The 14,192-nt window shown below is 30.2% G+C and overlaps 1 protein-coding gene across 1 annotated transcript; it reads left to right on the top strand.

The window, feature by feature from the left end:
- Positions 1-9,628: 9,628 nt before the first annotated feature.
- LOC105792288 (probable galacturonosyltransferase 6) lies at positions 9,629-13,957 on the top strand. The gene is made up of 9 exons (XM_012620797.2): positions 9,629-10,308; positions 10,615-10,649; positions 10,733-10,774; positions 10,882-10,993; positions 11,092-11,147; positions 11,629-11,858; positions 12,007-12,364; positions 12,652-13,173; positions 13,338-13,957. Exons 1-9 carry the CDS (start codon positions 10,197-10,199, stop codon positions 13,611-13,613), a joined length of 1,743 nt encoding a protein of 580 aa, XP_012476251.1. The 5' UTR covers positions 9,629-10,196; the 3' UTR covers positions 13,614-13,957.
- Positions 13,958-14,192: the final 235 nt, after the last annotated feature.

The following is a 14,192-nucleotide window of genomic DNA, read 5'->3' as shown; positions in this document are numbered from 1 at the left end:
ACGTATGATCACTTATCATTTGTCCCTGATCAGATAACTGTAGCTAAGCTACCACTTATCACTTTGTCACTTGATCAGATAAGTATAGCACTTATCACTTTTTCACTTGATCAGATAAGTATAACACTTATCACTTTTTCACTTGATCAGATAAGTATAGCACTTATCACTTTTTCACTTGATCAGATAAGTGTAGCTAAAGCTACCACTTATCACTTTGTCTCTTGATCAGATAAGTGTAGCACTTATCACTTTTTCACTTGATCAGATAAGTGTAGCTAAAGCTACCACTTATCACTTTATCTCTTGATCGAAGTACTCAAATCCGTTAAAGCTTAATTTGATCATTTATTCGATTTTCGCATTTTATTTTACTCTCATTTCAACACTAAATACATTTCATCATACATTATATAATTCATGAAATTAACATTTAATCATTAAATTTCAGCCATATGAACTTACCTGGGTCGATTTGCAGAATTTGTAAAAGTTCAGGGACTAATCAATTACTTTTTCTTTTCCTCGGTTTGCTTCGGGTTCTCAATCTAAAATACAAATTTATTCATTCATCAGCATATAATTCAATTCTAATTCATTTCACAGTTTTTGCCCTTAAATTCTCGAAATTACACTTTTACCCCAAACTTTATAGATTTTACAATTTGGTCCCTACTCAATTAACCCCTCAATTGATCTAATTTTTCTCAATTAACACCTTTTCCAACTATTTTAAACTAATACATAGCCTTTCATATTCAAAACTGAAACACCAAACCCTAATTCCCAACTTTTTCACAATTAGATCCCTAAAATCAATTTCTATCAAAATTACTTTAATAGAATCATCATATAACAAAATCAAAGCTTTAATTCCATGTTTATTCATCATAAAAATTCAGTACTCATCAATGGTAACTTTCAAAATCAGCCATAAGATCAATAACTAATGAAATAATTAGTTGGACCTAATTGTAAAAGTATCAAAACCACAAAAATTAGAAGAAATAATCAAGAATTAAACTTACATGATTCAAATATATGAAAAACCAGCTTGGAGGGACTCTTCAATGGCGTTTTTTGGCTGATAATTATGAAGACTTGCCTAGAAACTCTTTTAATTGAGATTCTTATTTGTTAACTTTTACAAAATTTCCAATTTTACCCTTATTACATCACTTTTCCAGATTTTTCTTGCCCAACCGTCCAGCCCATATATTTTGGGTCTAATTGCCATTTAAATCCCTCCTTTTTAATCACTTAAGCTATTTAATCACAATTTAACAAATTTTACACTATTTTCAATTTAGTCCTTTTTAGTTAATTGACTATCCAAACGTTAAACTTTTCTAACGAAACTTTAATACCAACTCAATGACACTCTAAAAATATTTCTAAAAATACTTATGGCTCGGTTTAAAATCTTCGAGGTCTCGATACCTCTTTTTCGATTTTAATTATTTTAATATTTATTCCTAGTACACTATTCACTATTTCAAAAATTTTCCCAACTTCACATTTATTTATTCTCACTAAATTAATAATATTTTCTACTCATTTGTCAGATTTAATGATCTCGAATCACCATTCCGACACCACTGAAAATTTAGGCCATTACAATTTAATTCACGTACAATTCAATATTAGTAAGTTCAATACTAATACGTATTTACCATTTAACTCAACGTTTATCGATTATACCTTTCATTAACATATTTATGAAATTCTCAAATTTGCAATGAAAATATCACTTTAGCTTAAATAACAACATCAATTAAACTCATCATCCCATTTTTCGTCATTTTTCACTTCAAATATGAGCTTACTATTTCATTATCTTTCCACACCCGTTTCCTATGCATATCACACAAGACATAAGCATATCATTCAACCATAGTCGCAAGCTAATGCATTTAAACATAATTCTTTTTTTGGAATTAACCACGTGATAAACCATTTCACTAGAGATTACATAATTTAAACCTTACTACCCCTGTCATGATCACAAGCATATTTCCATTTAGGCACTTACCATCTCAATGCATAACTTATAAGTTTAACATGGCATAATCCAACCACAACTTGACCAAAGCCTAAGCATGTACACCAAATATGTTAACCAAATAAACATATAGCATAAGCATTATAAGCATCGATGAGCACAACATTTGTTCATGTATCAAACTTACCAACATGTGTTAATTCATAAACCATTCATGACATTATCTCAAGCCATATCATATTCCAAATATACCATACACACATACTATGAAACTTTATTTTCCCACATGAGCTTAAACCATGACCAATCATGTGCAAATATAAGCATCATTTCTATTTCATCGTTTATCAATCATAATCGAGCATATGACCAATTATACACAAATCATTCATATATTTTCCAATTTTCCTCCTCCTCCTCTCCATTCCACATCCTTAATGTGTATAACACACTTAAACAACATTATCCATACTTTCACTATTTTCTTGTATGTAAATTCAAACTGTCTGTCAAAGTCAAAGTCACTAATTTATTTATACCTCAAGCTACTTAGCTCTAAATTAAGATCTGTTAATTTTCCCTGAAACTAGACTCACATATCTTACAATAAAATTTTTAGAATTTTTTTATTATCCAATTAGTACATTTTATTCTTTAAAGTTTCCCCTATTTCACAGCTCGACAGTTCTGACCTTTCTTCACTAAAAATTAATTATTTCATAGTATAGAATTCAGATAATGTTTTTGTTTGTTTCTTTTGAAAATAGACTCATTCAGGATTCTAAAAATATAAAGTTTATCTCATAATTATTTTTTACAATTTTTAATTTTTTTCCAAATTCAAAATAGGGGATTTCAAAATCATTCTAGCCCTGTCTCACTAAAATTTAAATATCTCATAATATAAAACTCTTTTGCTTGCTCTGTCTCTTTTATGTGAAAATAGACTCATTCAGATTTAATTTCATATATTATTCAGCCTCTAATTCAATTTCCATCATTTTTGGTGATTTTTCAAAGTCACACAACTGTTGCTGTCTAAACTGTTTTGTTGCTAAATGTACTCTTTCATAATTTCACTTTTTCTCATTTTTTTTATTGATCAAAGTCAATTTCTCGTCTTTCTTGATTTATAATAATGTATTTAACTTGTTTAAAACTGACATTATTCAATTTAGTCCAAAAATTACACTTTGGAAAAAGTACATTTTTGCCTCTAAAGTTTCACAAAATTACGATTTTGCCCCTAGGCTCGTAAAATAAATTTTATTCAATTTTCTTGCATTTTAGGCTTAGCCGAACCATTTTCATAGCTATAGCAGTCCACAATTCTCACTTATTCACACACTTGTGGCATATTTTATAACTTTTACAAATTAATCCTTTTAGGCATTTTCATCGAAAATCACTTAGTAAAAGACGTTCATCACACTCCAAACATTCATATTCTTCCATAAAACATCAAAATACATGCATATCATTTATGGGTAAATTTTTAAACACAAACCCTAGTTCAAAATAATGGTAAAATAGGTAAATCTTGTTACAAGGATTTTAAAAACGTAAAAATCATTAAAAACGGGGCTAGAACGGGCTTACAATCGAGCTTGAAAGCTTGAAAAACCCTAGCTATGGTTTCTCCATGAAATTTTCTGCCTAGGGGTTGGAGATGAACAAAAATTGGCTTTTAATTTTGTTTTTAATTCATTTTAATAACTAAATGACCAAAATGCCCTTAATGAAAAACTTTGGAAACATGCCTAACCATGTCCATTTTTGTCCACAACTTAAAAAATGGTCTAATTACCATATAAGGACCTCCAATTTAAAATTTCATAACAATTGGACACCTCTAACATGTAGATCTCAACTTTTGCACCTTTTACAATTTAGTCCTTTTAACTAAATTGAGTTGCCAAACGTCGAAATTTTTGAACGAAATTTTCATGAAATCATTTTGTGAAATCGTAGACCATAAAAATATAATAAAAATAAATTTTATCCTCGTCGAATTTGTGGTCCCAAAATCATTGTTCCGACTAGGCCCAAAATCGGGCTGTTATAAAAATGGTATAGGGTCATTGAAATATCATATTGGTTCATGTAAGAAAAATCCTAGTAATGTTGTTGAAAATACTCAAGGACAACTAGTTTTACCTAGAAAGGGAGTTGAAGGAGGAGAAGGGAATCTTTCAACTTAGAGATTTGATCAAGAAGCATGTAGGAAAGGATTAGCACAAATGATTGTGCTTGATGAATTAACTTTCAAGTTTGTTGAAAGTGAAGGTTTTAAGAAATTTATGTTTGTGGCATGTCCTAGGTTTCATATTCTTTCACGAGCTACTATGACTAGGGATGTTTATCAATTGTATTTAGATGAAAGGATCAAGATAAAATAACTTTTGAGAAGTTCTTGTTCTAGAGTTTGCTTAACTACTGACACATGGACTTCTTTGCAAAGAGTTAATTATTTGTGTATCACTGCTCACTTTATTGATAACAATTGGAAATTGAATAAAAAGATTTTAAACTTTTGTCCAATTTCTAGTCATAAGAGTGAGTCAATTGGGATGGTGATTGAGAAATGCTTGTTGAATTGGGAGATTGATAAGTTGTTTACTGTTACTGTTGATAATGCAAGTTTAAATGATGTTGCTATTATTATTTGAGAAAGAAATTTATCCCTCGAGGGGGTTTAGTTCAAAATGGTAAATATCTTCATATGAGATGCATGGCACACATTGTGAATTTAATTGTTGTTGAAGGCTTAAAGGAAATGAATAAATCTGTTGAACGTGTTAATGGGGCTGTTAGATATGTGAGACAATCTCTAGCTAGATTACAAAAGTTTAAGGAGTTTGATGTGGTGGAAAAGATAGAGTGCAAGAAGATGTTGTGTCTTGATGTTTTTGCTAGGTGAAACTCGACCTACTTAATGTTAGACACTGCTCAGAACTTTGAGAGAGCTTTTGAGAGATTTGAGGAGCAAGATACAAACTTTAGGGCTGAACTTGAAAGGGGAGAGGGTTGGCCTAGTGTGGATGATTGGGATAATGTTAGAAACTTGAGGGATTTCTTGGAACACTTTTATGAAGTCACTTTGCGTATATCTGGCACTTCATATGTCATGTCCAATAATTTTTTTAATGAACTTTCTGAAATTGATATTCTTTTACGAGATGCTCAGTTAAAAAGTAATGTTGATTTCAGTGTTATGGCCATCAAGATGAAAGAGAAGTATGATAAGTATTGGGATGATATTGATAAGATGAATTTGCTTATGTTTGTTGCTTGTATTTTAGATCCTAGACAAAAACTAAAGTATCTTGAATTTGCACTTAGTGAAATGTCTAGTTCTGAAAAAGCTTGTGAAATGATGCAAAAATTGAAGGAATCTTTGTATGAATTGTTTGATGTGTATAAGCCTCCACTTCATAGTACTTGTAGCCAATTGAGTGTGCCAACACATGTTTCTCTCGGTGAACCACAACAAAAAAATGAAAAGACGAATGCAAGCTTTGTATAAAAAGCGTGAGTTGAAAATTTGTGGTCAGGATAAAACATCTGAGTTGGATAAATATCTAGCTGAGGCTAATGAGGAATTTGTTAAAGATTTTGATATTTTATTGTGGTGGAAAGTGAACAGCCCTAGGTTTCCCACTCTTTCAAAAATGGCCAGAGTTGTGTTAGCTATACCGGTTTCTACGGTAGCTTCAGACTCTGCATTTAGCACTGGGGGACGTGTGCTTGATCAATATAGGAGTTCTTTAACTCCTAAAATTGTACAAGCTCTTGTGTGTACTCAAGATTGGATTCGAAAATCATCATCACAAGAAGACATTAAAAAGATTGAAGAACAAATCCAAGATCTTGACAAGATCGAAAATGATATATTTATTGTTTTATTTTAATAGTTTCAATTTTTTTACCATATCACTCCTACTTATTTAATTGATTCAATGTTTAGACTTTTCTTGGAATGCATCAAAGCCTACCCTAAATTCATGAGCTTTCGTGAGTTGAAGGGTATGCTTACTATCTTATTCTTGTTAACTTATAATCTATTCGTTTGTTTATATTATTTAATTTTTAAATACGTATATTTCTATTATATACTAAATTTTTGCACATGTTTTTTTTAGGTTTAATGCAAATGGAGATTTTTGGAGAGAAGAAATGAATATAAATGGAGAATATTAAAGACTTACATTTCAATTATGTGTTAATTTCAAGACTTATGTAATGTTTTTAATTATGTAGTGATTCAAAGACTTATGTAATGTTTTTAATTATGTAGTGATTCAAATACTTATGTAGTGTTTTTAATTATGTAGTGATTCAATTCGGTTAATTTTTAACCAAAAATAAAAATCATATAATTTTTGGTTAATTCGGTTAACCGACTGGTTTAACCGAAAAAATTTTGGTTCGGTTAACGGTTAAAAATTTTGAAAAGTCGGTTAATTCGGTTATAATAAGTTCGGGTTGGTTAAACGGTCAGTTAATCGAATACACACCCCTACGGTTGGCATAAGCATTAAACAATGGGGGGCTTTTCCTAGAAATTTCCCAAGATTCATGTGCGGTGTGCCCCTATAGTGCATGTTGCCAACTACCATCAATCACCAACTGCTTTATTCTATATACATTTCTATGAGTTAATTAAAAAAATAGAATTTATTTTCCTAAAAAGAAAATAAAGAAGAAGAAAATAATAGTTTATTTCACGTGAAATAGGTGTCCAACTATACTCATAGGCGGTTACAACTAAAAGTCACCGTTTATAATTTCATTGGTTTCCTTCCGAACATCAAATTTATATATAAATTTTGATTTAATTTATAATTTAATATATAAATTTTGATTTTCTATAATTGTATACATGAAACTTAAAACGTAGATATACATTTAAATAAATGAATATATAAATTTATTTTTTATATAATGTTAGTAATTTATGAAAGTTGAATCAAATAAAAAATTGTGTATACAATTCTACAAAATTAAAATTCACAAATACCATTGCACGTTGAATTAAAGATCATGTATAGTTTTGATATTTATTCCTTATATTTATTAATTATTTATAAATATATTAAAATATGTCAAATTCTACTACTAGTCCTTGTATTATGCTTAAGTTGTGAATTTGGTCCATATACTCTAACTTGATCGATTTTAGTCTTTGAACCTTTTGAATTTTGAAATTTCAATGCAAACTTAAACAAGATCGTTAAATTTATTAAGTCAAATTCTACTATTAGTCTCGTACTATACATAAGTTGTGGATTTAGTTTATCTTCTCAAATTTGATCATTTTAGTCCCTATATATATATATATATATATATATATTTGTGAATTTTAAAACTATAACCATTAAATCTAATAACTAAAATAAGATGATTTTTTTGTGAATATTATATGAAAATAGTAAACTGAAATGACAACACGAGTGAAAATATATATCTTGCATAAGATTTTGGAAATACCATAATCTAACTTAATGGATTTAACAATTACTATTTCGACCGTAATTAAAATTTCAAGTTTTTTAAAATTTAATAATTAAAACAACCAATTTAAAACATATAGATTAAATTTGTAACTTTATGCGTAGTAGAAGAGTTAATAATATAATTTGACTGATAAAATAACAAGTCATATCCATAAACTAAACAGCTCAATAAATATTTCAATATTGGACAAAGTTTAACAACCCATATATTATAAAAGTAACAAACATGGGTACTGTAGCAAACCACCGGAGATGTGCTTAGCTCAGCTGCCAACACCAGTCTTTTTGTGTGTGTGCTGGATGGCTGGGAAGGAGAGAAAAGAAAAAGAGAAAGGGAAGAGAAGGGAAAAAAGGAGAAAACAACAAAACAAAAAATTGTGTGTGTGTTTTTATTTATTTATCTTGATTTAAAAAAATTATAGAAAACATTTAAACGATCTTTCTACAAAATCCATATTAGAAAAAATTTTAATTAATTGTTTTATTTTTAAATAATATATTTAATTTGATTGTCTTAAATGTTGATTCACAAATTAATTTAAAATTTAGAGTTTATTTCATTAGAATTAAATTTTAAAATTATTTTTATAGAATTAATATATTTTTATCTATTTTAAGGTCAATAGATATTAATCCTATCAAATTTTGTGATTATCTCTTTTAATAATGTTGTTTCTAAATTTTTTATTAATTTATCTAAAGTGATTAATTTCATGATAATACATATTAATTTATTATTTGTATATGATTCTAAATAGTTATCATAAATTTAATTTTTTATAATTAATATAAAATACAATATATTAATATTAATACAATTTAAAAATAAATTTTATATAATTAATTATTACCAAATAAAATTTAATTTAAAATTAAGTTATATCAATAAATAAAATAATTTAAAAATCCCGGCGTAGCGGGGCTTAATAATCCTATTTGAAATATTAAATTAAAAACCTATGCTTTTACAATATAATCTATTAATTAATTTATTATTATTATTTACAACCAAAATAATAAGTTAGTACACATATATTTTTTTTTAATATATTATTTTTCCCAATAAAATAATCTTTATGACTGCTCGTTAAGTTAATATTAAAAAATACAATCGACTATAATTTATTTATTTTTACACATATAATACAACGAAGATGAAAATTTTAATATCCTAGTAAAATACTTGTTAGCTGATTAAGAAAAAACATACACCATCTTTTGGATTGATAATGAATGGTATAATTTAATATTTGCATAATTAGTTTGTTAAGCAAATTATATTTAATTTCGAAAGTTATAAAATAGTCATTGAATTATTCAAATATTTTTATTTTAGCTACTAGATTTTTAAGTCTTTTTTTTTTTAAGTTTGGCTGGCGAGCTTTGAACAATGATTCAACAATCGAATGTAGTAGAACAATACTCATTGACTAGTAGAATAAGATATCTTAGATCTAAGTTGATATAATAATCGGTGTCAGATATCGAAAAAGAAAGCTGTTTGGAAATTGGTTCGCAAATTCATGACATTCAAAGTTATTTCATGAAGAAAACTAAATTGTAGAAGAGGAAGAGAGGTTTAACCTTTTGATTGGTTCCAGAGGCGAGAATGGAGAAGGTCATACAATGACGATTTTAACATCCCAGTGACTTAAATGAAAATTTTTTAATAGTTTAGTGACCATTTAGCGACTTTTTGAAGTTGAGTGATTAAAATGTAAAATTACTAATAGTTCAATAACTTTGAATTTAGTTTACCCTAAACTTACGAGATATAACCGCTATTAGAAGTTGAGTGACGAAATTGCAAGGATTTCATTTTTGGTGACCAAAATGAAAATACCCTAAAAGTGAGTAACTAACTAGGTAGTTTACCCTAAAAGTTGGCGTGTAAAGTTTTTTTTCCTTTCTTTTTTTTGCCAACAGATACAGTTACAGCTGTTGAAAATTAAATTTTATAATAGTTCAAAAATAATTTCCCAAATTAATTTGGACAGCTAAGCTACAATTTATTTTCTAAAAGAATTTCAATCTCATCAACGGCCAATATTAATCATCCACGTCATTAACCAATGAGTAAGCCACCACCATGTCCATCTCTCTCCCTCGTCTTCTCGCGATTCAAATCTCCTTCGTATATAATATGAAATCTGCGAAGTCAAAGCTGTGAGAGTTCAAAACACCTTGCCCCCAGATCATGCCAGAGTATATGTATATATATATGTTAATTTGTTAATTAATAATTAGTATGATTCCAGAATTCCAGATCAGAAAAACAATTTAATTCTCTAAATCATAAAAATGGAAAAAATTTTAAAAAGTTGAAAAAAAAGCTAGAAAATCGGAAAAAAGAAAAGAATAAAAACGATGAGGAAAAGTCTCCTTCCTCATGTTGTTGAACCGTAAACCGAAAACGTGAACGAAGTTCCAAAGGTACGGTTTTCCCCTCTGGAAAAAGCGCCAAAAGCAAAAAATGAAGCCCTAATTTTTTTTATTTAAATTTTTTGAACTTCGGTTCCTTGTAACTTAAGCATCGAATCATTGCCGATTTGAATTTGTGAAATGTGCTTCTCGGAGAACGATTAAGAGAAGGAAAGAGGAAACTCACCAGGCGAAGTGTGTGTGTGTATGTTTTTTTTAAAAAATTGCCTTTTTTTTTTTGTAAATTTTATCGATTGATGAAGAAGTATCGCCGATGGCTGAGGATTGTGATCCTCTCTTTGCTTTCTTTATCAGTACTGGCTCCAATCGTGGTGGTTTCTTTCAGACTCAAAACCCTCACTTCCATCGGTAATCATCTTTGAATCTTTCTTTTTTTTCCTTGAAAATTCGAATGCATTTTTATCGTTAATGAAGTAGTTGATGAGACAAGAAAGCCAAAGAGGATTACTTAGCGGTAATTTTTGTGTCTTAGCTTACAGAAAAATATATGTACAACTTCAATCTAACATCCATTGTCTAATCGAATCTGCTTTCATTTATAATATAATATTTTTGGCCTTTCATTTATTTGATTTCCTTTTTAATTTAATTTAATTTAACTTTTGAGATGTTGACTGATCTTGTTTTCTTCGCATTTTTTTTCTGTGACGACAGGCAAGAAAGATTTCATTGAGGATTTGGCTAGTATTGTATGGATCTCTCTTACTTGAATCTGTTCTATTTTTTCTTTAACTTTTTGGTATATTTGTAATTTTTTTTTGGTTTGATACAGAAGCATAGGGCAGATAATTTAAGATTCAATGCAATTGAACAGGTAGCTTTAAGATTTATGGCTTTAGCTCACATTTTTGCTATGGGCATTTTATCTTGAAATGATTTTAACAGTTTATGCTTATCAATCTTTGTCGCTTTCTTATTTAGGAAGGTGCTGAAGAATTAAAAGGTCCAGAACTTATTGTTTTCAAAGAGAAGAATTTTAGTTCAGTAGTTAGTCACATTTCTGATAAGAATCATGATCTGTTAGAAACAAATGGTGAGTATTACTTGGGTTGCATGTACTGTTCTTGAATCTCTTAAAACAAATGTGACTCTGAGTTGCTCCATTTCTAAATTCTGAAACTACTCATGAAGGAAAAGAGAAGCATCAAATTCAACAGAGTACGGAAGGGGTGAACTCCACGGAAAAGGTGTGTTTATGTTTCTTAAGTATTACAAGCTGCTATTCATTTGAATGTAAGTTTTTAGAGTATGTTGCAGTGACATATAGTTTTAGTCTTGTGAGGATAGCAGGTGATGGTATTGTTGCTATATTATTATTGTGAATCTATATGATGAAGACAGGTTCTGTTTTTCTGGCACCAAATAGTTTTGGTAAAATTATCAGCCTTCAAAATTGCACCAGACCTCCTCCTTGTATCATTTTGTGTCACAAATTCAGTTTGTGCTTTGCTTGTAATGTAAAAATCATTGAAGCACTCATCTTTAAATCCGAGCAAATACCAGAACAAATTCCATTTGTCATTCTTGTGACCAAAAATTTCTTCTGTAATCTTGCCATTAGAACCTGAAGCTTACAAACAGGGGTTTTTTCCCCTGTTGGGGTGGGGTTAACATATAGTTATTGAATTCATCTATAACATATAGTTAACACTTACTTATTGGATGTAGGAGCAACCTAACCAAGAAACAGGCGGACCTGATCAGCATTTGCAGTCTCAACCTTGCAGGGCGGATGAGAAGGTAAGGAAGATGAGAGATCAGCTCGTTAGAGCAAAAGCATATTTAAGTTTTCAACCACCAAATACCAACTCCCACTTGATGAAAGAGTTGAGAAATCGAATCAAAGAGATTGAACAAGTAATTGGTGAAGCCAGCAAGGATTCTGATTTACCACGGAGGTAAAAAAAAAAAAGTAGATAAAACTTACCAATGCATTATATTCAATAATAAACTTGAATTCTTGATTACCATTCACTAACTAAGCTTAGATTTAGGCTTAAATTGCTTCCACTAAATTTTATATCTGAAGAATAGTTGATTTTTCAGGGCTTATCAGAAAATGAGATTGATGGAGTCTGCATTGGGCAAAGCGAATCGTGCATACCCTGACTGCTCTCAGATGGCTAACAAACTTCGTGCCATGGCTAATAATGCGCAAGAACAGATTCGGTCACAGAGGAATCAAGAGTCATATCTTGTTCAACTTGCTGGAAGGACTACCCCTAAAGGACTTCACTGCCTCTCCATGCAGCTGACGGCTGAATATTTTTTCCTTCAACCAGAGGACAGGCAGTTTCCTAACCAAGAAAAGTTGATTGATCCAGACCTTTATCACTATTCAGTATTCTCTGACAATATTCTGGCTTGTGCTGTTGTTGTTAACTCCACAATTTCCTCTGCAAAGGTAAAACTGTCTTCGCCATTTCCGCCCGTTTTTTTTTTGGTTTCATCAGTTTTCATCAAGTTTTGATGTCACCTTAGTGTTAGATCATGCAAGAAGGCTTTGGTGTTTTACACTACTAGTAAATGATTTATTTATTATTTATAATGGATTATAATGATTCGAGTTTCGGTGGCATAAGCTTTCCAAAGTTGCTATGGAGTTCTTTCACCTTTGCCTCTCTAAAATGAGCCTATGGTTTACATATTGGTTGTTGTAATATACCCTGATGATCAATATTGGCTATGCAGGAACCAGAGAAAATTGTTTTTCATGTGGTGACTGATTTTCTCAACCTCCCTTCAATTTCAATGTGGTTTTTATTAAACCCTCCCGGCAAAGCTACTATCCGTGTTCAGTGCATAGCAGATTTTGATTGGTTATCTACCAAGTACATTTCAATATTGGCAGAACAAAAGTCCAGTGATCCTAGATATACTTCCGTCCTCAACCATCTTCGGTTTTATCTGCCAGACATCTTTCCAGCACTGAATAAGATCATGCACCTTGATCATGATATCGTAGTGCAAAAAGATTTAACTGAAATTTGGAGTGTTGACATGAAGGGAAAAGTAAATGCAGCAGTGGAGACTTGTACAGAAAGCGAACCTTCTTATCGTGCAATGCATATGTTTGTGAACTTTTCAGACCCGTTTTTGGAACAGAGATTTAATGCCAGTGTTTGCACTTGGGCATTCGGCATGAATTTGTTTGATCTCCAAGAATGGAGAAGAAGAAATTTAACCGGGTTATACTGTGATTACTTGCAACTGGTATGAGCTTATTCTTTGATTCTACTGTTGGTTAACAATCATTTTAGTGCCGTGTTTTTCTATTCTGATGAATCTATAAGAATGTTAATTCGAAGCTTTTTGTCAAGATTTATCGCACGCCATATCTTTATCATATGCTTGTTTGCCTCTTCATTGTGTTACAGGGACTTGAAAGGCCATTATGGAAGGCAGGAAGTTTGCCCATAGGGTGGATTACCTTCTACAACCAGACTGTACCTTTAGAAAAGAGATGGCACATGCTCGGGCTAGGTTCCAACACCGATCTCAGTTCGGATGATATTGAGAACGCTAGAGTCTTACACTACGATGGGGTCATGAAACCCTGGTTGGAAATCGGAATCACTAAATACAAAGGCTATTGGACCCAACATTTGCAGTACGACAATCCTTACTTTCAACAGTGCAATATCAATGACTAAATTTGACGATCACAACATACAAAGTGAAGATTTCTTTGATTCATACCACATTACTAGTTGCATCTCAATTGATCTGATTCTTTAACCATCATTTCATGTAAATGTAAACTTATTTTTTCTCCCATCTTTATTACGGCTGTAATCTTTTAGGGGTTGAGTCAAATTTTATGGTCATAAATTTCATAGAGGTATTGCTGTATTGGAGGTATATACATTTTGTACATAATTCATATCATCACAATAATTCCACTATTCTTTCTTTTGAAAATGTTAATTCCACTGAATTTAGACCTAGACGTTCTTGATATGAATGGGGAAACATATATATGATAGTTTATTTGTGAGATTTATTCTTCTTAAATTGTTTTTGTGAATCATATCAATAAATTAATGGTTAAAATATGTTATAAATTAAGTATTTTCATAAATTTAGAATTTAGTTGTATTTCTATTTTCAGTAATTTAGTCTCTTTATTTTTCGGATTTTAAAATTTAGGTTCAATTGTTAACACTATAATTTTTTGTTAAATTAGTTGGCTTGACATTTTGAAAAAAAAACTCATTTAGTAGCCATGTAAT

The sequence above is a fragment of the Gossypium raimondii genome, chromosome 8, assembly GCF_025698545.1.
Source record: "Gossypium raimondii isolate GPD5lz chromosome 8, ASM2569854v1, whole genome shotgun sequence".
Classification (NCBI taxonomy): Eukaryota; Viridiplantae; Streptophyta; class Magnoliopsida; order Malvales; family Malvaceae; genus Gossypium; species Gossypium raimondii.
The sequence above is the reverse complement of the archived record's forward strand: the minus strand, read 5'-3'. Positions and strand labels throughout refer to the sequence as shown.